This window comes from Pongo pygmaeus, chromosome 3 (genome assembly GCF_028885625.2).
Source record: "Pongo pygmaeus isolate AG05252 chromosome 3, NHGRI_mPonPyg2-v2.0_pri, whole genome shotgun sequence".
In the NCBI taxonomy this organism is placed as follows: domain Eukaryota; kingdom Metazoa; phylum Chordata; class Mammalia; order Primates; family Hominidae; genus Pongo; species Pongo pygmaeus.
The window spans coordinates 126,715,851-126,742,869 of record NC_072376.2 but is presented as its reverse complement, the minus strand read 5'-3'; the positions used below and the strand labels follow the sequence as shown (position 1 = coordinate 126,742,869).

The 27,019-nt window shown below is 36.3% G+C and overlaps 1 protein-coding gene across 11 annotated transcripts in view; it reads left to right on the top strand.

The window, feature by feature from the left end:
* The window catches only part of ARSJ (arylsulfatase family member J), a 130,424-nt gene that overhangs the window by 67,781 nt on the left and 35,624 nt on the right, over window positions 1–27,019 (top strand). For 3 of the 11 annotated variants that reach the window (XM_063664044.1, XM_063664042.1, XM_063664043.1), the window contains one exon: window positions 7,955–11,306. In XM_063664044.1, the coding sequence (XP_063520114.1) occupies window positions 7,955–9,356 (1,402 nt within the window). In that variant the 3' untranslated portion in view covers window positions 9,357–11,306. Of the gene's footprint in view, window positions 1–7,954; window positions 11,307–17,619; window positions 22,725–22,757; window positions 23,013–27,019 lie in introns of those variants that run through there. The other 8 variants (XM_063664045.1, XM_054486325.2, XR_010126101.1 and 5 more) reach the window with 7 other exon arrangements.

The following is a 27,019-nucleotide window of genomic DNA, read 5'->3' as shown; positions in this document are numbered from 1 at the left end:
GGACTCATCTTTAACATTTCCTTCTCCCACACTTCCCACATATAGTCTGTAACCCTATCAAATGTCTCGCTTTATAATAGCTAATCTTCCCTTTACTGCATCCTCACTGTAACGAATCTCAGTCTTGGATATCATCCTTTATCTCTTAGATTAGGTCACATCCCCCTGCCTAGGTCTTGTTCCACTCCAATCCATTCTTCACACTACAACCAGAGTTGATTTTTCCAACGCAAAGCTTCGATTGTGTCATTCTCTTTTCAAAAGTATTCTGTGACTTCGTGTGACCTTCACATTAAGTAAGAAAACCTTAGTACAGCTCTATCCTCTAATACAGCACCCTGTCATTGAGCACCTACTTACCTCTATAGACTAGTCTCCCATCAAGATACGTCTGAATCTCTGCCCTTATATTCTAATATTCTAAATTGTTGATCTACAGAGACCCAAATTCTCTCTCACTTTTTGCATTCAAACATTCTGCTTCTCTTGCTGAAACACTGTCTTCCCTTCAACTCTTCACCTGGATGGCTCCTCCTGCTGCAAAAATCATCTCAGATTCACCTTCCCTTGTGAATGCTCTTTTGTCCAAGTCGTTTCAGCTGCTTGCACTACCTGCTTTCATTCCACACTCACCCAGATACTCCTGAATGCACTAAAACTCAAATGAAACATGGCCCCTTCTGAGAGGTTTCCTGACTCTACTATGAGCACTTATAAAATCCTGTGGTTCTCTACTGTAACACTTAGTCCTGTCATAATAATCCTCTAACGGCTTGTCTGTTTCTCCAATTATACTGAGTTCCTTGAGAGCAGAGACCATCTTATTCACCTGTTGTAATCCCCAAAGCTAGCACAGTGTAGGAGAAAGAGTGTTTAACAAGCAATGAATTCGCTTATTCATGAGATTAAACAACTAGGCATATATTTGTTGCTACAGCCTGCCCCACTTTCACCCCTTTCCAGAAGATATAATTAACTGAAAGATAAAATTAAGGCCCGTAAATAGAATTTATTTATAGACAAGAGAGTCTTTTGGAAGGCAGTCATAAGCAAACACCTTTCAGAATATGGAAAATTAGTTATATTCTTCCTACATAAATATCCGAGTGATATTTGATTTGTAAACTACGGTCTCTTGCATTTATTTCCTTCCCTTCAAAATATGAATTTCTACTCCATTATTGGCCTATTTTTTACTCGCTAATCATTCTGGACTTTAAAGTCTGCATAAAACTATTAGTATTCATATTTTATCCTACTTATGAGAGTACATTAAATATGTAATTAGGTTAAAACAATAACAACTTAGACAATATTTTCAGACAAAGGAGAATTCATAGACTATAGTATCCAGCACCCAGTAATATAAATTAATACAAAAAATTATAAACCTTCACATATTCTAATGCCAAGCTGAAAGGTCTACTTAGCATTTTTCTTTTAAGTTGGCAGTAAAGTGAGAATGATGGTGGTTGCTTTTAACAGATTTGGCAACAACTCTAGGTTTACTATTATTCATATGGAATTTTCTTCACGTGGTAGCCAGACTGTGACAAAAAAACTTACTAAATTTCACAATTATTTTACTTTTTAGCCAAGGTAATACAAGCATTTGGAATATATTATATGAAAAATCTATTTTTAAACTAATTTCATATTAAACAAATAAATGTTAAATATATAATTGATGTTTGTGGAATCTTCCCTATGAAATATCTGTAAATTATATTATAAACTTGGTATCGTGAAGCTGTTCTGATGTTAAATGGAGACGCTTTACTGACACATTGAGCAATAGTCTTTGACTCATGGATTCTTATAGTTAGAAAGAAGCTTAGAGGTGTAGTACTCTGTTCTCATGCTGCTATAAGGATATACCTGAGGCTGGGTAATTTATAAAGAAAAGAGGTTTAATTGACTCACAGTTTCACAAGGCTGGGGAGGCCTGAGGAAACTTACAAACATGGCAGAAGGGAAAGCAAACACATCCTTCTTCACATGGCGATAGGAGAGAGAAATGAGAGCCAACCGAAGGGGAAAGCTCCTTATGAAATCATGGGATCTCATGAGAACTTACTATCACGAGAATAGCATGAGGAAAACTGCCCCCATGATTCAATTACCTCTCACCAGGTCCCTCTCACAACATGTGGGGATTATGGGAACTACAGTTCAGATGCGATTTGGGTGGGGGCACAGCCAAACCATATTAGAGGTCATCTAGCACTTCGTTTCCAATTCAGGAATCCCTTTTACAAAATCCTTGGCAAATGCTTATCTAGCCTGTTTACTATTTTTTTTGTTTGTTTATTTTCTTTTTTAGAATGTTATTTTTCACATTGAGTTGAAATCAGCCTCTTTATAATATTGACCATTAGTCCTAATTCTATGCTTTGAAATAAAACAGAGAGGAGTTGAACTATCCACCACTCTCCAGGTTATAAAAGCAACAAATCTGGAAATCATTCCTAATTCTTTTCTTTTCCACTCCTTCTATCCTTCTCTCACTGATTTAGTCCTATCAGTTCTAAATCCAAATATACATTTCATCCATCTACCTCTTTCCATTTTTACTGCCACTAGATGGTAGTCCAAGCCACCATCATCTCTGACCTAGACAAATCTAAACAATCTCTAAACAATCTCTTCTAAACAATTAGAAGAATTGTTTAGAAAAATTCTTTTCTAAACAGTCTGTGTTTCAATTCTCATCTTTCTAAAATCCACTTTCTATACCAGTGGTCTCCAAATTGGAATACATACACCAAAGGGTAATGCAAGATGATTCATTAGTATGTAAAAAGAAAAAGAAATATAAGAAATTCTACTTACATTTATTTTTATCTCATCCCTTTTAATTTCTATTCTGTGTAAGTTTTATAATGTTCCTAAATTAATACAATATGCATGAGTGTAATTTATAAATAAGTAAATGTGCATATATTAGGGGCACATGCTTAAATATTGAATACTATTTTTCAGATGTGTTCTAATTAACATAATGGGATTATTACTCGTCAGAATTTGCACACTGCCTTTATATAAAGATTAATTACAACTATAGCTCTCATTTGTCTCTTTTGCTTTTTATTAAATTTGTTGTCTGATATATTCAACTTCTCAGATCCATTTATGTAGTCTTATATAGCTAACATGTAAAAAGTTGATTTTTAAATATCTTTTATTTATCCCAGTTAGATTTTCTTACATCTTGTTTTAAATTTTGAGACAATCTTATAGAAAAATTGCAAGTGCAGCACAAATAGCATTTTTCCTGAATTAAGAGTTAAAAGCCAACGTGATGTCCCATCACCCTCAATACTTCAGTATTTCCTACAAACAATAGTATTCTCCTATGTTAGCCACAAAACCATCAAAATCAGGAAGCATTGTTATTCCATTTTAATCCTGAGATCCCATTTAAGTTTTGCCAGTTCTCTAAATACGTTATTTATTGAAACTATTCCAATTCAAAACCACATATTGCATTTAATTGTCATGTCTCCTTAGTCTCTTTAATTCCTTCCAGTTTTTATTTTAGGTTCTGGGGGTTTATGTGCAGTTTTGTTACATGGATAAATTGCATGTCACGGAGGTTTGGTGTACAGATTATTTCGTCACCCAGGTAGTGAGCATAGTACCCTATGGGTAGTTTTTCAAGCCTCACCTTTCTCCCACCCTCCATCCTCAAGTGGGTCCTGGTGTCTTTTGTTCCCTTCTTTGTGTTCATGTGCAATCAAAGTTTAGCACTCACTTATAAGTGAGAACATGTGGTATTTGGTTTTCTGTTCCTGTGTTAATTCACTTAGGATAATGGCCTCCAGCTGCATCCATGTTACTGCAAAGGACATGATTTTGTTCCTTTTTATGGCTGCATAGTATTCTGTGGGTTATACGTACCACATTTTCTTTATCCAATCTCCTATTTATGGGGATTCAGGTTGATTCCAGGTCTTGCTATTTTGAATAGTGCTATGAGGACTTATTTTCTGAGTTGTTTTTCTTTCTTTTCTTTTCTTTTTTTCAATTAAATGAAACACTCCTACCTGCCCCACAGAGTTGTGGAGGCCAGAGAAAAGCATATCAGTAAAAAAAATTTTCATATTATATTCACTTTCATTAAAGTGTAAGATTATCATTCCTACCCCCAACTAAAGTGCTAACATACAGTTGATTTTTCATTATTTTATTTAAAAAGAATAATGGGCAGCCCTTTCAAATGCTAAATCATTCCTAAGCTATTTACCTAATGCTGATCCTTTTTTAAAAAAGACAATAAAGCTAACTTGGCAGGACTTTTCTTTTTTGACTTTGTCCCATTTGTTATTTTTGAAATGCTCACAAATCATGTACTTTAAAAAAATCATTCTCAAATTTTTCTGGGATCAACATAAGTCTCACTATCCGGTTTAAAAATCCTTCCTTTCTTTAATTGGAAAGTTAGAACAGATTTGCTTCTCAAGACTTCTGGCATCTTTCCTCTACTCCTTGATTTTTCAAAAAGTACTGATATTAACTCTTAAAAAGAACAGAGAGCGCATCGGACTTTGCCACTGCTGATCAAGAATCAGTTTCACAGCCTGGTGGGGCAGGTTGAGGGTGCTGGGGAGAAAACCACAAATTCTCTACATCTCTATTCTCTCATCTATAAAATGAACTTAAAAAATCTGACTTCTCACTGTTGTAGTGAAACTTAAATGCAACAATGCATATAAAAAATCTATAAATTAAAAAGCGTTATGCAAATGTTAGTGACACCCGATTCAGCATTCTGGGATAATTGTTAAAGCTATCACTGAATAAATGTACCTTCCTTACTAGACTCTGCTCCCTTCCAATGCTTGCAGCAACCCAATATGTATTATTATCCCTATTTTACAGAGGAGGAAACTGAGGATCAGAGGGATTAAGTACTTCACAAAACCACACAGATAATAAGCAGTGGAGCAAATTCAAACCCAGGTCTGTTTGATTCCAAAACCTACACCCTTAACCCACACCCCAAATTACCTGAAACTTCCTCCTATTCCACCATGGAGGCTGGAACTCATTTAAGCAGGAGCTGCTCTGAAAACCTCTTCCCTGTTATAAGCTGCTGTCAGACTTTTATGTTGCTGGTTTTAAATTTTCCAATTTAAAAACCATTCTACTTTCTAGAGAAGACAGAAACCTCGTAGCTGATTAATAGCTCTGAACTCCTACTTATCTGCAAACGCTACACCATTTTCTGAAAGCAGCAAACCTCTTCTTGCTTTCTTTTTTTTCTGCAAACGTTTCCTTTATTTTATGTTTTTCATAAGCCTCTTTTCCTGTTGCCTTTGCCAATAGGTGAGAAAATGACCAATTTAATTAGAAATGCTTAATTGGTTTACCATTTGATGAATTAAATAGACATTCCAGTCAAATCCATTTTCTGCATAACATAATTATTTTGTTAATAACTCATCCCCATGAATGATTCCCAAAATTTTTACCCATATAGATGTCTCCCTTTTTAATTTCCTCCAAGTTTCCATTAATGGGTATTTACTAATTTGTCATGTAGTTGTGTGAAAAATTAGTTTTTTTTCTAATTTTAGAAAACATTCACTTGTGTCTAAAACATTCACTTGTTAAAAAATTAGTTTTTTCTCAATTGAATGTTTTGGATCCTGGACTGGACCAAAAATTATCAAGAACAGGCCAGGTGCAGTGGCAGTACTTTGGGAGGCCAGGGCAGGTGGATCATCTGAGGTCAGAAGTTCGAAACCAGCCTGGCCAACATAGTGAAACCGTATGATATTTTAGTGAAACCCTAAAAATACAAAAATTAGCCAGGCGTGGTGGTATGCACCTGTAATTCCAGCTACTCGGGTGGCTGAGGCAGGAGAATCATTTGAACCCAGGAGGCAGAGGTTGCAGTGGGCCAAGAGCGTGCCACTGCACTCCAGCCTGGGTGATAGAGCCAGACTCTGTCTAAAAAAAAAAAAAAAAAAAAATTATCAAGAACAGTAACAATGCCTTCTAAACTTGGTTCTTATGATGTTTATGAAACGATTATTTCTTTGGGAATTTCTTACATTTTAAATTACCACGATCATGACTATTGCAAAACTGACAGCTAAATGATCAGTGGAGTAAACAGGGTCCATGTCAATGCTGCTTTGCAATAGTGATTAGATATCACTCCAGTGCCCACAGAAACATCAGTGTGTGTTGCAATTAACACTTCAAGCTCATAGTTTCATCATGCTATCATTAAAACATTAAAAATAAATTGAACTATTCATCCAAGGCATGTATAACATGTTGGCCTTTCAGGTTAAATCACTGTGAAAAAAGTTGCTTTTGACCTCAATATTTTTTTTGTAATTTGATTCCAAGAATATCTACATATTTACCCTGACAATTTTCTGCAACCTTAATTTAATTTTCATTTTTATATTTTCTATTTTAAAAGTGTTTTTCAACTTATAACTATAGAATCAGTTTTTAAATGTCAGAAACTAACTAGTATATCGTGGCCCAAGTGAAAATTCATACACTTGTGTAATAATAACCCCTTCTTGGAAAACGCCCTTGGCAAATACCATTGGAAAGAGAAAAATGCAACAAATTAACATTCACTTAATTTTTAACATATTAGAAAGTATTATGCTTTCTTAGACTATTTTATAAGTGATTATAGTTTTTTAAAAAGAGACACTGTGAGAAACATACATTAGGACTTATTACCTGTTATTTTTGGAAAAATATAATTTGTAGCACTAGCTAAAACATTTATTCTAAAATGATTTTTAAACAATAATGTATTGTGTAGTCAGAAACCTCTTTCTCGTTTCAGAGATCTAACAGTTTAGAGATTAAGGGTCGGGCACGGTGGCTCACGCCTGCAATCCCAGCAGTTTGGGAGGCCGAGGCGGGCGGATCACGAGGTTAGGAGATCGAGACCATCCTGGCTGATACAGTGAAACCCCGTCTCTAATTTAAAAAAAATACAAAAAAATTATCTGGGCGTGGTGGCAGGCGCCTGTAGTCCCAGCTACTTGGGAGGCTGAGACAGGAGAATGGCGTGAACCCGGGAGGCGGAGCTTACAGTGAGCCTAGATCACGCCACTGCGCTCCAGCCTGGGCGACAGAGCGAGACTGTCTCAAAAAAAAGAATGAACTATTGTTTTACAATCAAACAGGAGATTTTTCTATAATTTTTCCTTGTATTTTTAGTACTTCAGAGTTAGCTTGAAATAAATGACCTCAGGAAACTATTTAGGAGCTAATGATTTAGAAGGCCCCTAGGTTAAAAGCAATAATAATAATAACACTCTGATTCTGTATATCTTTTCTCTTACCTTGTCAGTTTTCAGTCATGTAATTAAGAGATTAAAGTTTATTCAAATTAATTCCACTATAAGAACTTTAAAAGACTCTGAGGCTGGGCACAGTGGCTTCGCGCCTGTAATCGCAGCACTTTGGGAGGCCGAGGCAGGTAGATCACTTGAGGTCAGGAGTTCAAGACTAGCCTGGCCAACGTGGTGAAACCTTGTCTCTACTAAAAATACAAAAAAAAATCTGGGCATATTGGTGCATGCCTGTAATCCCAGCTACTGGGGAGGCTGAGGCAGGAGAATCACTTGAACCTGGGAGGTGAAAGTTGCAGTGAGCCGAGATCACGCCACTGCACTCCTGGGTGACAACCGTGACTCCGTCTCCAAAAGACTTTTGAGATAAGTGGCAAAATTTTAGTTTCAAAAGTACTGGTTTAGATTGAAATGTATTTCAAATGTTAAATAGGAAGTTAATTAGAGTAAGACTTGTGAGTAAACAGCAGAAACGCTGAATTGGTCATTTATCATTGGGGTCAATTATAATTTAACAATGATGCCCATAGAAACATTTTTTAATTTAGGGATCATTGTTTTATGTAGAATATCTCTTTTATCCTGCCCTGATAACAAATTTTTTCTCTTTTCTTAAGGTATCAGATACACACCGGACTTCAACATTCTATCATAAGACCTACCCAACCCAACTGTTTACCTCTGGACAATGCCACCCTACCTCAGAAACTGAAGGAGGTTGGATATTCAACGCATATGGTCGGAAAATGGCACTTGGGTTTTTACAGAAAAGAATGCATGCCCACCAGAAGAGGATTTGATACCTTTTTTGGTTCCCTTTTGGGAAGTGGGGATTACTATACACACTACAAATGTGACAGTCCTGGGATGTGTGGCTATGACTTGTATGAAAATGACAATGCTGCCTGGGACTATGACAATGGCATATACTCCACACAGATGTACACTCAGAGAGTACAGCAAATCTTAGCTTCCCATAACCCCACAAAGCCTATATTTTTATATATTGCCTATCAAGCTGTTCATTCACCACTGCAAGCTCCTGGCAGGTATTTTGAACACTACCGATCCATTATCAACATAAATAGGAGGAGATATGCTGCCATGCTTTCCTGCTTAGATGAAGCAATCAACAACGTGACATTGGCTCTAAAGACTTATGGTTTCTATAACAACAGCATTATCATTTACTCTTCAGATAATGGTGGCCAGCCTACGGCAGGAGGGAGTAACTGGCCTCTCAGAGGTAGCAAAGGAACATATTGGGAAGGAGGGATCCGGGCTGTAGGCTTTGTGCATAGCCCACTTCTGAAAAACAAGGGAACAGTGTGTAAGGAACTTGTGCACATCACTGACTGGTACCCCACTCTGATTTCACTGGCTGAAGGACAGATTGATGAGGACATTCAACTAGATGGCTATGATATCTGGGAGACCATAAGTGAGGGTCTTCGCTCACCCCGAGTAGATATTTTGCATAACATTGACCCCATATACACCAAGGCAAAAAATGGCTCCTGGGCAGCAGGCTATGGGATCTGGAACACTGCAATCCAGTCAGCCATTAGAGTGCAGCACTGGAAATTGCTTACAGGAAATCCTGGCTACAGCGACTGGGTCCCCCCTCAGTCTTTCAGCAACCTGGGACCGAACCGGTGGCACAATGAACGGATTACCTTGTCAACTGGCAAAAGTGTATGGCTTTTCAACATCACAGCCGACCCATATGAGAGGGTGGACCTATCTAACAGGTATCCAGGAATCGTGAAGAAGCTCCTACGGAGGCTCTCACAGTTCAACAAAACTGCAGTGCCGGTCAGGTATCCCCCCAAAGACCCCAGAAGTAACCCTAGGCTCAATGGAGGGGTCTGGGGACCATGGTATAAAGAGGAAGCCAAGAAAAAGAAGCCAAGCAAAAATCAGGCTGAGAAAAAGCAAAAGAAAAGCAAAATAAAGAAGAAGAAACAGCAGAAAGCAGTCTCAGGTTCAACTTGCCATTCAGGTGTTACTTGTGGATAAGCACAAATATTTCCTGTTTGGTTAAACTTTAATCAGTTCTTATCTTTCATCTGTTTCCTAGGTAAACCAGCAAATTTGGCTCGATAATATCGCTGGCCTAAGCGTCAGGCTTGTTTTCATGCTGTGCCACTCCAGAGACTTCTGCCACCTGGCCGCCACACCGAAAACTGTCCTGCTCAGTGCCAAGGTGCTACTCTTGCAAGCCACGCTTAGAGAGAGTGGAGATGTTTATTTCTCTTGCCCCTTTAGAAAACGTGGTGAGTCCTGAGTTTGACTGCTGTGCTTCAGTCAACTGACCAAACACTGCTTTAAATTATAGGAGGAGAACAATAAACTATCATCCGCAAGCATGCTAATTTGATGGAAGTTACAGGGTAGCATGATTAAAACTACCTTTGATAAATTACAGTCGAAGATTGTGTCACCTCAAAGGCCTTGAAGAATATATTTTCTTGGTGAATTTTTGTATGTCTGTCATATGACACTTGGGTTTTTAAATTAATTCTATTTTTTATATATATATATGTTTCTTTTCCTGTGAAAAGCTGTTTTTCTCACATGTGAACAGCTTGCACCTCATTTTATCATGCATGAGGGAATGGCAGATAAGAATGTTTGAGCACACTGCCCACAATGAATGTAACTATTTTCTAAACACTTTAATAGAAGAACATTTCAGTATAAAAAACCTAATTTATTTTTACAGAAAAATATTATTTTGTTTTCATAAAAAGTTATGCAAATGACTTTATTTTATTTTTATTTCCTGCATACCATTAGAAGAATTTTATTTCATTTCTTCAAATTACCAAGCACTGTAATACTATAAATTAATGTAATACTGTGTGAATTCATAGACTATAAAAAACATCATTCAGAAAACTTTATAATCATCATTGTTCAACCAAGATTTTGAATGTAATAAGATGAATATATTCCTTACAAATTACTTGGAAATTCAATGTTTGTGCAGAGTTGAGACAACTTTATTGTTTCTATCATAAACTATTTATGTATCTTAATTATGAAAATGATTTACTTTATGGCACTAGAAAATTTACTGTGGCTTTTCTGATCTAACTTCTAGCTAAAATTGTATCATTCGTCCTAAAATATAAAAATCTTTACTAATAGGCAATTGAAGGAATGGTTTGCTAACAACCACAGTAATGTAATATGATTTTACAGATAGATGCTTCCACTTGGCTACGACATGGAGAAAGATGTTCCCATAATAATAAATAGCATTTATATTAGGTTGGTGCAAAAGTAGTTGTGGTTTTTCCCATTAAAAGTAATAACCTTACTCTTATACAAAGTGGACACTGTGGGGAGATACAGAGAAATGGAAGATATGGATCCTGCCTGGAGTAAGTAATCTTGCTTGGAAACCCCACATGCAAATGTCATGAGGAGAATTAAAGGAGTATTATCAGTAATGAATTTTATCATGGGTCATCAAAGAGCATAGATTGGTGTGGGTCCTGTAGACCCTGGTGTTTTCTTTGACGTGCCCTCTCCTAATGCAGAGGCCTCAAAGCTCACAGTATACACTTGAAAAGTCACAGATAGCTAGAATTGTGATCTTTGAAGTTATAACTGTGATCAGAAAATGTGTGTGGTGGTATGACAGCATACCATTAAATACATTTACATCACAGCTCAAAGGACTGTGATATAATCCATTTATATCACAGCTCAAAGGACTGTGATATAATCCATTTATATCGCAGCTCACAGTTTCTGAAAATGTATAAAAGAATCTGTAATCTAGTACTGAAATTACTAAATTGGGTAAAATGATTTAAAGGATTTTAATTTTAATATTTTATTTCTAGAATATATGGTTCCATTTTATTTTATAGAGCAAAGTTGTATTTCCTAAAGTTTTTGTTTTGTCGACAGTATCTTTTAAATGAGTCTTAAAAATAAAGGCATATTGTTCATGTTTTTCTTTCCTGGTGGCACATAAATGTCTTAAAATAGATGGCATCTTATACATTTTTTTAAAATAGACATCTTTACACTAAAAAAGAGTTCTGAAGAAAGTAAGTTTGGGAGATGGTGGGTTAAAAAAAGTCAAAGGAGTCACTTTAATGCAGATTTTTCTTAGAATTTTTAAAATCTTAGCTTGTATTGTAACCCTGACAGAAGGAAAATGTTATACAGTATTTCATAATTTCACCACAAAACTGCTCTCTGTGGCACAATGCACAGGACTAGGGTTCTGAGGAACTATACTGTTATTGGAAACATAGTGTAAACATAGAATCTTCTAGAAGTTCCTAGAAAGACAAAAAAAGAAGCAAAGAGGCAAATTAGGATTATGAAATACCAGTAGGTATCACCTATTGTGATGTAATTCTAAGTTCTCTATAAATGATTATAATCTTCTCAGTGAAAATAATTTAGCCCACAGTGTTCTACTGGAAATGGCTTCATGGATGTTGATCACTGTTTTAGAGAGTGCCTGCCACCTGCCCAGGGCTCTAGGCAGGATGTGGTTTACGAGAAGTCTCAGTGTCTTGCCCTCAAGAAATTAAAATATAATCTAATAGTCATGTGTAAGTCATGAAAAAAATGTTTCTAAAAATGCTGTCAGCAAATCACTAGGAATTTCAAGATGGCCAGGAAGGAAAACACTGTGTCCTTGAGTTTTGTGCCCTAATCACTGACGCCATGTTAATATGGGGGATTCATTCTCAGGTGTTAGTTTCCTAAACTGTGATCTTCAGGATGCGTTTCTAGGCTGCCTGTGGTTGTTTCAAGTGTCAACTGCACCTCTTTTAAACCTCTGATCTTTCTTAGGGTTTCAAAAGAAACTCTCATTAGCTTTGTCAGAAAATAATTTTTGAATATGGCTATGTTTCTGGGTTGAGAAGGGATATAAAAACTTTTTTTTCCAATAAAAACATCAACAACAAAAACATTTGTAGTACCTTTCAGCCAGTGAAAACATCTACCTCAGGTCTGTCAAGTGTCAAGTCTAACTAAAGAACTTGTTTCATCTGTTTTTACATACTCTTTCTTCCTTTTTTCTAAAAATTGAATGGATATTTTTGTTTTCTTGACCAGGCCCCTTTTAAAATTCTCAAGAACAGAGGAACACTGTCATTGATAGTTGAATAATAATACTTTTTTGTACTTTCAACATTCCTCTGTGAGAATATACCATATTAGTGCGCACATCTCCACATTATTTCTTTATGTTACTGAACCGTATTTTATTATATAGATATGCCATTTTTTATCTTTTCACTTGTTAATGGACACTTGGGTTGTTTCCAGGTTTAAGCTAATATAACTAAAAATGCTATGTATTTTCACGTGCAGGTGTTTCTTGATTTTCTAAGGCACATGAATTTCGCATCAGGATCAGCTTCCTAAGCATTTTATTCATACCATTTTTGAACATGCAGATTGTGAATTTGTCAGTAGTAGAATGTGTGATGTTGGCAGGAAAAAATTTCCTTGCCAAAAGCAGCACAATTCGTCTATGGTAAACTAATAGCTAAATTGTTTCCTCATACAATGACTTCATAGAATTCATTCATTCATTCAACAAATACTTGCTGAATCTTACTCTCTCAGGCAATGTTCTAGGATCTTGGGATATATCGGTGTATGAAATGAATAAAAATTCTTACCCTTGGGCAGGTTATCTTCTAGCTGAGTGAAGCAGACAATAAATAATAAACATAACTAATTATAACATTATATACCATATAAAGTAGTGTGAAAAAGAGTAGATCAGGCTAAGGGGAGGATTCACTCTACACCAAGTTTATCCATCCATTCATTCAGCATTTGTTAAGTGCCCCCATGTAATGGTGTGTGTCGGGATGTGATGGCAACTGACATCACGTAGAGTCCTTGCCTTCGGGTAGTGCCCCTACCTTCAAGTAGTGCACATTCTCCTAGAAGATGCAGCCATGAACCCAATAATCAAACACTTCATCTCCGCCATCCTCCCACCACGGCTACCCCACTTTCCTGCTTGATCTTTCTCATTAGCATTTAATATGCTTCAGATTTTACTCACAAGTTTTCCTTATTGTCTGTTTCATTCCCCTAGAATATAAACTTCTTAAGAAAAGTGATTTCTGTAAGTTCTGTTTACATATGCATGGCCAGTATATAAAATGATGTCCTACTTATACTTAGCACTCAATGTTTCTGAGTGAATACATAAGATAATCACATTTATCCATATGTTCAACCACATTTGCCTAACTTTCCACTTTCTATTTCTGGTACAGGGATTTCATTGTTGAAAAATAGAACTAATCATCCTTAATACCTTTAACAGCAATGATATGAAATGCAGAAATTTCTAACACTATAAATAACTAACTCTAATAATGTATAGTTATAGCAACATGGTGTTACAGCAAAAGCGAAGCAAAAATTACACAAAATTGAGACCAAATTTTATCTATCATCTTTATTACATAACAGGATAGAACATGATTATTCTAACACTACTTGGAATATTACAGAATACATTAGCTTAAATGAGTTCCCAGAAAAAAGAGATGAGGGCTTAAATTGTCAATAATTTTTTGTACCGAATCGTGAAAGGAAAAAAATATAATTAGAAAATAAACCTCTATGTCTTCATAGAATTATAAAGCCAAATGGAACATACCTCACATCCTTGTGTTATTTTATTACAAACCTCTCCAATTTGGCAGAGCAGAAATTCTGCTTTTTTAAAGATATATTTTTCTTAAATATTTTACTAGTCATAGCATCTCTGTGAATTTGGTTGATTCATTGGTTAAACATGGTATTATTTAAAGCACAGAACCTGAATGTTGCCTTCGGGGATTAGGTAGATTTGAACATATTTACCTAACTTTCAATTTCATATCTATGATTTGAAATTGCCTTGTGCTCAAATTTACTGCAATCCTATAACATTTTTTGTCAGTTGTTTTATGCAATTTTAGATAAAATCAATCCCAATAATTGAAAAACAAACAAGAGAATAACAAAGGCTTATTAGAAATGTCTACCTATCCACTCTTTGTAGCAATTCTTCAGCCAATAATTATAAGTAGACAGCATCTTATTGCATAATCAAAGAAAAGTAAAATTTGTCTTTCAGTATAAAAATCCAAAAATAATTTTTAATATCACTTCTGTCGTATTAATCTCTCTAGAAACAATGCTTTAAGAATTAAAGTCCTTCAACTTTGAGAATTATGAACAGGGAATACCTTCAGCTGACCTTCTAAATCCTAAACAACTGTGAGAAAAAAACCTTTTTATAACCAAGGTTTTTAAAAAACTCTTGATTTAATTTAGTATCCGAAACCATATTTTTTATGTCATCATCACCAGAATTTCCAGAGGCTCCCTTTGGGCAAATAGCGTTAAGTCCTCAGTCAGAGAGTTATTCTGTCTCAAAGGCAAATCCCACTAAAACTTCTCTATCTTTAGCTATTCTTAATTAAATAATCCCCTCTAGCACCTATGAGGCGGGGAATTACAAGCATAAAAAGTCCTGCAATTATTTCTACTATACAGTCAGACACAGTAGCAACAAAACAATACAGTGTTTTATTAAACTTTTTTTTTCTTTTCTCCAAGTTTTGCTCCAAGTCCTAACAGTTAACATAGTGTTTCAGAGATTAAGGTCACAGCTGCTGAGGAATCCTGCTCTCTCCCAGCTGGGAGCAATGGCGGCTTCAGTGGCAGTGGAGACTAGGTGAGGCGGGTGGGTGGAGAGGTTTTTCCCCTTACCTTTTTATTTGGCCCCTTGCCTCTGCACTTCTCAGCATCCCGGCTGTGCTAGGGCTATTTCTTTCTGAACTCATACGCAAGCATAACTGCGCATTTTACTTTCTTGGCACCCTTCTCCATACCCGAGTCCCACATCCGTTTCTGCCACAGAACTAGGCACATTATACCTATGTCCAACAGAGGTATCAACAAGTGAATTCCTCCCTTCCAAAGTTCTCCCAGCATAAAGGGATGAGTGTGTAGAGCTATCTCCGCCTTCTGGTGACGAGAAGACCTGAGCCCCACCCCAAAACCTTCAAGGAGCTGAGATCAGAGTGGGAGTGAGCGATCAGGAAGCCAACAAAGTGTTCCCACCTGAGTAAGTGAGATACCGCTCCCTTCAGGTCCAAGCAGTTTAGCAGCTGCAATGTCCAAAGCCAGCTTCAGCTTTGGGAACTAATTAATCCTTTCTCTTTCTGCCTAGAAGAGAGAGCAGTGAACAAGGTAACTTCTATTTGGGATCTATCCAAAGCCTACCTTGGGTATTTCTTCTCCTCTTACATAGAAGAGTGAACAACATAGATTTGTAACATTCTCTACCCACCCACCCAAAGCCCAACGTTGAGAATTCCTAGACCCTTTCTTCTCTTGCTAGGAAGAGAGGGCAAAAACTAAAAGCCTTCTCTAAAACCTAAAACCATTTGGGCTGCTTGCTCCAACCTACCCCCAGCCTTCGACCAACAATTGTCTTCCAATCCTTTCAATCTGTCTGCTGTTGGCTCTTGCTGTCTTCTTTCAAATCCTGTTAGCCTGGGGGCCATCCTCTAATCTCTTTCAGAAAACTACATTTCAAACAGGATCTCATTCTTGTCAGTAAACTTGGTAAGTTTTTATGATCTGTATTTATTCCTTGTTATCCTGAATGCAAGCATGCAGTTTCTGGAATTCAGAGTCATCATTGTTCATTACAGCAATAACTGCAGCAGTGTCGCACAGGTGATGCAAGGAGAGCCACGTGTTTAGGACTACATGTACAGGGGTCGCATCATAGGAGAGGAAGCCTAAAATTGTGAATCTGGAAATATATATATATATAAAATGCCCTCCCTCTCCTCCCTTCCTGAGAGAGAAACATTTGCTCCCTGGTCTTTTACAATCCTTTGGACTGTAAATGAATGTTCTGAAGAAGAGAGGGGAAAGTACCCCAAAATGCAAGCTGTTGGCTCTGACAGAAGTTAAGTTTTATTACTCTTTAAGAACAGATAATTCCCTAACACCCTTTAACGTCCAAGCTTGTCCTTTAACCCAGGTGCCAGTAACATTTGTCAGAAAGTCCTAACTATGCAGAAACATGAGAATATTCACTTTCTGACATAGATCGGTGGTTGCAGATGGAAGTTGGAGCATGGACTGACAGAAAACAGGAATGAGGGAAACTTCAGGGTAAAGGAGGTACCTTAAAACTGAATCATAGGGATGATTGCATAACTGCAGAATGTACTAAAAAAATCACTGAACTGTATAGTTACAATGGGCAACTGTATGACATGTAAATTATTCCTCAAAAAAGCTAAAAGCTGCTAAATCCAAGCTACTGGCTAGAATAATTATTCACAGTAAATATAACAAAAAGTCCCCAGAATATATAATGAACTCCTACAAATCAATAAGAGAAAATAATGGAAAGGTTCCTCACAAAAGGTGATACACAAATGCACAATAAATATATGACAATGTGCTCAAAATCATTAGGCATTAGAGAAACGTAAATTAAAATCGTAATGCTATGCCACTACATTTATATCAGAAAGGCTAAAGTGAAAAAGATAATACCAAGTGTTGGTAAGTATGTGGAACAACTGAGTGGGAGTGTTGGTGAGAGTGTAAACTAATATAACCACACCAGAAAACGTTTTGGCTGTATCCATGAAAGTTTAACATTTATATCCCTATAACCCAGAAATTTCATTCCTAGGAATATACCCTGGAGAAATGCTTGTATAGATATTCACCAAAAGTCATGTAAAGGTATAATTCATAGAAGCACTATTTATAGTATCCTAACACTGAAAAGCACCCTCAATTATTCATCAGCAAGAGAATGAGTAAATAAATTGTGATATTCTCATATAATGGAGTGTTATTCTATTGAGGGGGATGTGTTGAGGGGTTACTAGAAGGGGCACAAGTGGGGCTTCTGGGGTTCTGCTAATATTTTTATCTCTGTGCTGTTTGTGGGTATATGTTCAGTTTTCTAAAATTCATTAAGCTATATAGCTGGAGTTTATGTACTTCCCTGTGTTTGTTATACTTCTCACGACTACCGGAGTCTATATATATATATATATATATGTGACATAGCAATTCCACCCCCAGATATTTGCCCAAATCCAGGAATAAAATTAATACATGCCTAGCAGAGTGTCTTGCACACTGTAGCATTCAATTAACATGAAACACAGAACAAAAAAGCCTAATTTACCCACCCTATGTTTCTTTTTCTTTTTTTTTTTTAATCATATTAACCAACATGCAGAAATTCCTGGGACCTAAATATCCAGCCCCAATACATGTTATAGAAGACTACCACCAGGGGACATGCTAGCAGGTTTGTTTCAACAGGTTGAAGCTGAATGTAATTAATTTTATAATTTTTAATAGTTCAAATCCAGTTTTTTTTAATTAAATTATGAAACAAAGGTGATGTCAATAATCATATTGAATGTTAAGTGCAATAAAATCTGCATATGCACTGAATTCAAAATTGAGTCATGTCCAATATTACAGTCTAACCTCAATTCCTATCAAATAAATTAAAAAATAGTGGGTCCCATATTTATTGCTTTCTGATTATAGGGTCTTCTACGGAGGTAACATGATTCCCCTTGAATTCTTCTCCATTGTTCTTATCTTTGCAGTGACTATCCTTGTATTTCTCTGCATTGCTCCACTCCACCCCATCACTATTTCCTCTGCCTATTCATCTCTCCCTGCTTCTCTGGCTCTTTTCTCTTTGTCATCTTTATTTTCCCTTCTCCCTCTTTCAGTAATTATAATCTCTTTAATATTTTTAAAAACCAAACTCATATGTTGAAATTAATAAATTAGAGTCTCTGTATCTATCGTTAAACAATCTTTGGGCAAACTTTTATACTAGGATGCATATTTCCACATAGCCACTTATATTCCAGCCTAATCTAAGAGTGAAAATGACTGTTGACCAGAAATTAATACTTTTACTAATAGTCAAAAATAGTGATCATATTTCAACAATAGATAACTTTATTTACTATTACCAGAAAAATTCTTAATTATCTTTGTGTGTATATATTTAATTATAATCACACTTGATTGGATTAGAGTTTCCAACTAATTATTGCTGTTAGTGGCTATTAAATAAGAAAATGTGTTTGCAGCTCAAACATTTGTCTTGTTATGTTTCCTAGTGGAAAAAGGCATATACTGACAGGATGCCAATTTGTTTAAAGTGAATTCATGTTACTACCCTGCACAATAAAATAATATACAAGGCTGTGCTTTGTGAATTATGAGTTATATTAGTGAATATCATTTCCTGATTGCCTGCATTTTTCCTATTTTATATACATGATCATTTTTGTAAGTAAAATTAATATAAAATTTAAATACTTGTGAATAAAGATGTAGCACTGTTTTCTATTAAACTACACTAATCCTTTCAAGCAAAAAGTAGTTTATTAAATCATATTCTACTAATATGGTGTTGTTGCGTTTGTCATATTACCTAATTAACACTGTGTTATGGGAGAATTTTTGTAGCATATATTTTGAATTATTTTTAATTGTCTTAAGATAACTGAATTTGAAGAAATAATAGCTATTTGTTATCTAACTTCACTTGTAAATTTTGCCTACTCAGTCTTACTAAAAACAAAGTAAAAATTTTAATAAACTTCAGGCTATTAATATACTATATTTCTCCTTTTCCCTCTAACCACCTTCTGACCATTATTTCTACTATAAATTATTTTGTTTTCTTTACAATTCAGAAATAAATCTTGCTTTTCATCAAGATTTATTTGTTGTGAACAATTCATTATGAAACAATACTGTGAAAAATGTTCTAATTTCCTTATAACTTGTTATTAATGCTAATTTACTCCATGATTTATTTAACCTTTAAAGCATCTTTCTCTTTTGACATTTATCTTTAAAATCCCTTTGTAAGCAGCTGTTTACTGAGATGAAGCATTTTATTAGCTTATTTGGATGCTGTACATGCTCATGAAATACTGCCAAATAAATCCTTGAAAATTTACCTGGGAGTTGCTGTCTTTTCTCTTACACTAAAAAGTATTGTCTATACATTTCTGAAACCTGACTTCTAAAGTCTGTCATTTCAATTAACTATTCTCAAATGATCTAACGTGCCTTTATCCTAGAGAATGTACTGTTAGTAGTGTTCCTATTATTATTTATTTTTTCTTTAGAGAACTTTGAAGTATCCTTCAAGATACGATTCTACTATAGCTCTTATAAATAATAGCAATAGGGTCAAATTTGTCCTATTTTAGTCATTCACCTAGCTCTCACCTCACATTCACAGCATGAGTTGTCTTTGAAATTCTCTAGTAGCAGGGATTAAGCCAGCATTACAGAATGAACTCCATATAATTGTGTGTGAAAAGAGAGAAAATGCCAATTACATAAAAACATCAATAACTTCATTTCATTTATTTTGCTCCCTTTCTCCAGATCAAACAGGCAATCTTGATATATAAGAGAAACCAAAATAGGAAGCTAGAGGCTTCATGTTGCTGGTATCCTCTACAGAGAAAAAAAACAACAACAAAACACCAATGTTTTATTAGTCAGACCAGGTTTTTCGGGGTTTTTTTAAGATGAGAAAAATGACAACTTTGCAGGAAAGCTGTGGTGCTCTTAGACCAGCCATTTGTACAGCGGCTTAGTTTTCTACAAAAAGAGAGAGTTGGACTAAATCAAAACAAGGCAGCAAAAGGCAAAATTGATTTTTCACAAATCATAGTGTTTAAAAATAGATGTCACTGATCCCCTCGAGCTTGATGCATCCCATCTGAGTCCCACCTGAGACTAACCTCATCCTTTGGCTGTAGGTGGTTAACAGAGCAACAAAGAATAAAGAGCCTGAAATCAATCAAATGATGAGTTCAACCTTACCTCTCCTCTCAATACCTCACACTTATTCTCCAGCCTGGAGAGACTCATAGCCAGGGAAGTTGCTGTACCTATGTGTTTATAAAAATATAAAATGAAAAGTACCTAAGTGCAAATTATGGTAGAATATTATTGCTAATAATAGAAATATATTATTCTTACTTATCATAGTTAATGAAAGTACAGTTGCTAACAGACATATTTAAACATCATGTTAAACACATTACTGTATAAGAGGCATTAGCTTAAAGTCATTAAAGCTTATGAGTAGATTAAAATGTTTTTAAAACTGCTATAGGTGACTAATCAAAGTTACTGGGAGTCAAATTTCCGCTCAGAATAAGAAAGAACTTTCTAGCAAAACTGCAGCTTTCAGTGGAATGTGGTGTCATCTGAAGACAATGTGTTTCCTCATACTGAAAGAAACCTAATAGAAGTAGAATCATTGTATGCCTGGAAGATATCCAGTCTCCACATGCTAATAAACTAGAGAAGCATCCAGAGCGTAGACTGCTGTGAGACCTTGAGTCAAAAGCCGCCTTACACAAGCAACCAGAAAAAAATGAGCTCCCACTGTTTCCAGTTGGAAATGCAGAAATCACCCGTCTTCTACCTTGATCTCGCTGGGAGCTGCAGACCGGAGCTGTTCCTATTCAGCCATCTTGGAAGCCCCAACCACTTTTTAATTTGAGCTTTTTCCATTTTTTATATGGTTTGGCTGTGTCTCCACCCAAATCTCATCTTGAATTGTAGTTCTTATAATCCCCATGTGTCATGGAAGGGATCGGGTGGGGGTAATTGAATCATGGTGGCAGTTACGTCCATGCTGTTCTCATGATAGTGAGTGAATTCTCATGAGATCAGATGGCTTTATAAAAAGCTTTCCCCCCAACTTTGCTCTGCACTTCTCCTTGCTGCTGCCATGTGAAGAAGGACATGTTTGCTTCCCCTTCTGCGATGATTGTAAGTTTCCTGAGGCTTCCCCAGCCCTGCAGAACTGTGAATCAATTAAACCTCTTTCCTTTATAAATTATCCTGTTTAGGGTATTTCTTCATAGGAGTGTAAGAACGAACTAATACAGTTTCTGTTTTTGGAGTTTTTTTTTTTTTTTATGGAGTTTCACTTTTGTTGCCCAGGCTGGAGTGCAGTGACGCAATCTCAGCCACTGCAACCTCTGCCTCCCAGGTTCAAGTAATTCTCCTGCCTCAGCCTCCCAGGTAGCTGGGATTGCAGGCACCCACCACCATGCCCAGCTAATTTTTTGGATTTTTAGTAGAGACACGGTTTCACCATGTTGACCAGGCTAGTCTCAAACTCCTGACCTCAGGTGATCCTCCCGCCTCAGCCTCCCAAAATGCTGGGATAACAGGTGTGAGCCCTGGTGCCCCGCCTGATACAGTTTTATAATGGAATCATGTCTGCTTTAACAGACAACTTCTTTGAATTTAATTTAATCATTTTTATTTTCTTTTCTGATGTTACCTCATACACTGGGCCCTGAGAAGCCTTCTCACAGCCCAGGGCCTCCTCCCCAGCCTTGCCCTTTTCCATGTCACCTCTGATATTGCTAAAAGTATTCTTGTTTTTGATAACATCAAGATATTTAAAGCCCATTCTTATTTATCTGATCTTAAAACATTGAATCAGCTATACTTCAAAAAGCCCAGGTTTTTAGGAATAAAGAATATGAGAAACCATGATATTGACATTAGCTTATACATCAAACTCTTCCAAGACTATAGGTGGCAGGAAGAGGGACACCAGATGACCCAAGAAGTGTCTGCTTGAATCATTAAAGCATGTTGAACATTGGAATAGGAAAGTATGTTCACAAATAACATAATGATGTACAATATTTTAGCTTTTCCAAAATGATAAAAAATGAACAAAAGTGAACTTTTATGACAGTAATGTTTTTTAGCCTATTGAAATGAATCATATACGTCCACTAGAGTTTTCTGGAAAAGAAGAATAGGAAATCAGTTAACAATAGTGTTTGCCAAAAAAGAATTCTGCATTCCTCTTTTATATATTCAAACCTGAAGAATGCAACTTGAGGAACTTAAATTAAGATTTGTTTCTTTCCATGAATGATAGGGTTTTTAAATAGGTGGGTTGGGAAAGACATCCTATGCATTTTAATCAGTTAATTACTTTAGAAAAAAAATGCAAAATTAATAATTGAGGGAACCAAGATCTCAGGTGACAATCTAAAATTCTGTGGTCATAAGTAATATCCCACCACAAAGATAAGTCAACCCTTGCGTTTTTATCACCACACAACAGTTAAAATCTAAGCCTCTGTCACATCAATTATCTGGCCAAATAGCCAGTGGAAAAGTAAAAGGTCAAAGTAATTTGAAAAGAGTTTCACGAATGTTTGCTTTTGAATAATACATAAGGTAACAGGTATTTTCAAAATGAAGCTCTAGGAATGTATCTTGAAGACACAGTTCTTCCATAAAATAAAACTTTTAAAAATGATTTCTCTTTTTCAGGGTGTGGCTTTGTGGAACTGTGAAAAGTATTGCCCTTTGTTTTAACTTCATCTGGAAACTTCAGGAACAGACCAACTATTGCTAATCCAGCTGGAAGCAATTTATATGATACAGATACTTGTGATAAACCCTCCCCAGAGAGCTTGTTAAGTTGTTGCACCAGGCAAGAGTCATTCATAAACCTCAGCTGTGTTTTCAAGAGCTATTGTTTCTCCCAATTACAGCAACTACAGGTTTAATAAATTCATTCATAGATATATACTGAGCATTACCTCAAAGTCAATCTTCATTTTGTTCTAACTACTCTTTGATTTTCAATAATTGAGAATTTTGTCAATAGATAAGGCTGTTGTCATAATTTTAAATCAGAATTTCTCAATTTCTTTGTTTTCTAAAGAAATATAATGGTTTTGAAAGATACTGGACTTGACATGAATTTGAGAAGTTCATCTATACATCAATCTTAAAAGACAAAAGTCTGAAATTAACTATTAGTATGAAATCAGTAAGAACTCATGAATAAATAAACACTAAGTAAAAACAAATCTTACTAAACTTTGGCCATCAGATGAGAAGGAGACCTTAAATTGATTTTTTACTTAATTATACTTTTGGATCAATATTCTATGTGGAAGTAGCTTGCCATTTTCTTATACTAATATATAGAAAGACTGGATTACAATACTTTGCATAGCTACCCAAAATTTATATTATTATTATACTAAACTGGTTAAGAAACAGAGAGACTAGAAATGAAAATTTAAAAAGAATTTTCCCTCTAAGTTCGAAGTAGTGTAGAATAGGATACATCTCAGAAGCATAAAATTGAATTCATAAAGGAAATTAACAACCCAGAATCTCTCAGGTTGAATGGCTCTCTTCACAACTCATTCAGAACAATTGTGCAACTAGAATAATAATCTTACCCATTGATATGATTTGGCTGTGTTCCCACCCAAATCTCACCTTGAGTTGTAATAATTCTCATGGGTCAAAGTCAGGGCCAGGTGGAAATAATTGAATCATGAGGACAGTTTCCTCCATACTGTTCTCGTGGTAGTGAGTAAGTCTCATGAGATTTGACGGTTTTATAACGGAGAGTTTACCTGCACAAGCTCCCTTGCCTGCTGCCATGTAAGATGTATCTTGTTTTCCTTTTGTCATAATCGTGAGGCTTTCTCAGCCATGTGGAACTGTAAGTCAATTAAACCTCCTTCCTTCATAAATTGCCCAGTCTTGGGTATGTCTTTATTAGCAGAATAAAAACAGACTAATACACCTGTATTTAACTGCACAAGCCTTACCTTTATGGTTCATTTATAATATTATTTATATTTTTATACTATCTCCAACAACCAGTTTTCCATATTTGAAAACTTAAATTGTCATTACAAATGTTAGTTTTAATATGGTACAGAGAATTCAATGATGTTAGTTATATGCTAATATTTATGCAAATGAAAATTTTTGTTCTTTGATGATAAGTTATGTCACTATAGCACTGTTGTAGAATACTGGTAGAAAACTTTCTTATTGTCCCAGAATTAATGCCTAGAATCCACAGTCTAAAGCCAAATAATGCAAATGCATTTTCTGATTTTCCCAGAATTGATTAAACAATCCACAGTCTAATGTCAAGTAATGTAAAATTCTAAAGTCGGAAAACTACCAGCTGTGGGCTCAATCACATTCAAGAGAGGCTTGCTAAGGGGCACTATTTCAGCACAGTTGGAGCTCTTCATCATTCCAACCCTTTACTTCCTGACTTCCTCTGGACTATATAAAATGAAGGCAGGCTAGAAGTCATTACTGACGGGAATGAGAATTTGTGGAGCAGCTTCTCTTACTCCTGCCATTGGTGAGAAGCATCCAATATATTCTCTCTCATCCTACAAGATGGAGGATGCCAAAACCATTACCCCTTTCACTAAGTTGTGACTACTGATCATCCCTTGTGTGAAATTTCCTAACTACTGAGCCGGCAGGATATCTGGTGCCCTAGACTTACAGCTGCTAATGAGAGAAAAGAAAGTCAAGAAAGATACTGAGGAGAGAAAACAGCAAGGAGAAGGTGGGGAGGTAACCTGTATGCCTGTTCTGTTGTATGGCAAGGATACAGATATTTCTGACAATCACCTTAGGTGCTGGTTAGAAATTAATTTATCAGGCCAGGCGCGGTGGCACACGCCTGTAATCCCAGCACTTTTGCGGGGGCCGAGGCAAGTGGATCATGAGGTCAGGAGTTCAAGACTAGCCTGGCCAAGATGGTGAAACCTCGTCTGTACTAAAAATACAAAAAAAATTCGCTGGGCGTGGTGGCAGGCACCTGTAATCCCAGCTACTCAGGAGGCTGAGGCAGAGAATTGCTTGAACCTGGGAAGTGGAGGTTGCAGTGAGCCAAAATCATGCCACTTCCACTGCACTACAGCCTGGGTGACAGAGCGAGACTCCGTCTAAAAAAAAAAAAAAGAAATTAATTTATCAGTAAGATACATTAATTCACTTCAAGAGAGCTACTAGAAGAGAAAATTCTGAACACGAAGTAATAGAATGCCCCTCCCACAGCAGAAATGAGCAGGTTAAGTGGTTAAGCCTCAGCTGACTCTCCCAAGCTAGGGAACTATAAAGGGTAAGGCTTCCTTAGAACCCTTCACAGAACCAACAAACATCTACCCTTTAGAAAACCAGCAGTTGAATGCCTACCATAGAAGTGTGGCTGCAAAAAAACAGAAAAGGATAAGTAATCTACCTCATGGTGCGTTTGCTTAAGTAATGGAAGAGCAATTTCAACGAACAAAATAAACATCAGCTAATCAACTATGGGCAGTTGCATATGGAAACGCCTTTTTGACCCTTCTTCCTTCCCACCCCAGCACCAGAGAACTAAGTCCTGGAAAAGGAACAAGGTTGTGAGAAATTGTTTTCTCTACCTCCACTGTAAGCAGAAGTTCCAAGCCACTGGGCCCTGAGGAAAGGAGAATTTAATTTAATTTGATTTCTGCTAACTTTGTTTATGACTTATTTCTTCATGTTTTTAATGGTATTTTGTTGTGAGATGATACTCACTGGAACTCTAAAAATTGCCTGGAAATTGTCTAAGTTCTTTCCCCCATAGCAGGTTTGTCTCCTTTTGCCAAGCTCATGGGACCATCACCAATTCAGAATCACTTTAACTTAATTATTGACTTGGATTTTGAAGTCACATGGCAATGTGATTCTTGCCTCATACCTATGTATGTAAGGGCTTCTGATTAGGAGTTTAAAGGATTTTCATTGTTTTTGTATTTGTTTTTAATTTTACATTCTGTTCTACCCAAAGCCAAGATGTTTTAATATGTACCTGGGATTTGTTTTAATCAGGTATGATAAAATGACGGACATGGAGATAACTGCCTTGAAAGAAGAGTTTATTGCTCACAGTCCCCCAGAGGATAGGGCATGCCACACCATGCAAAGCCACTTGGGGAAGCACCAGGGTCAATTAGGGGACAGAAGGGACAAAGGGAAACATGGGCAAAAGCCGTGATTGTGTTGTTTGTTTGTTTGTTTTCAGGAACAAAGGGAGTAGGCAAGCTGAGCAAGTACAAGATTGAAATTGTTTTTAAAATTTCAGCAGGCCTTGGGCTATAGTGGTGGTCTCTAGTTACCTAGTACCTGGTTGGTGATTTAGAGCAGGGAGAATATTGGTATGGTGTGTGAGAGTTAATAAAGGAGGTGGCTGAAGGTAGAGACGGGATTGTTTGGCTTGCATATGAAAGGTATGCTCATAGGCAAGTTGTTCGCTATCTCTAGCAATTAGCTATCATTGGAAGGGACAGTCTCTCCAAGATCAGCAAGACCCCAAGATATCAAAGCATGATAAAATATAAAAATGCATAATTAATATTGCAAGGAGACAGACAAGTGTTAACATTTCCTCTGCAAGGGTGTTTTCCCTCAAGTTCAGTCACTGAGGGTGTTGCTGTCTGGGAAGAGCAGTCTCAGATTTTTGAGGTTATCTCTGATCCAGCCTTCTATGAAACTCAAGTTCATACTATTGGTAATTTCTTTCCAGCCTCCATGCATGCAGGCAACATTATAATTCAGGTTCAAGGTTGCCAACTACTGGCAGATGCTGTTCAGGTAAACAGCAAACACTGACTTCAACCTCATCTATTTTGGATTTGTGTTTTCTTGTCAGTTCTGCCCTCTGATGGTTTTTCTTAATTTATCATCTTTACCATGACTTTTCAAAAGATTTTCACTTTTAATCTATTACTGCA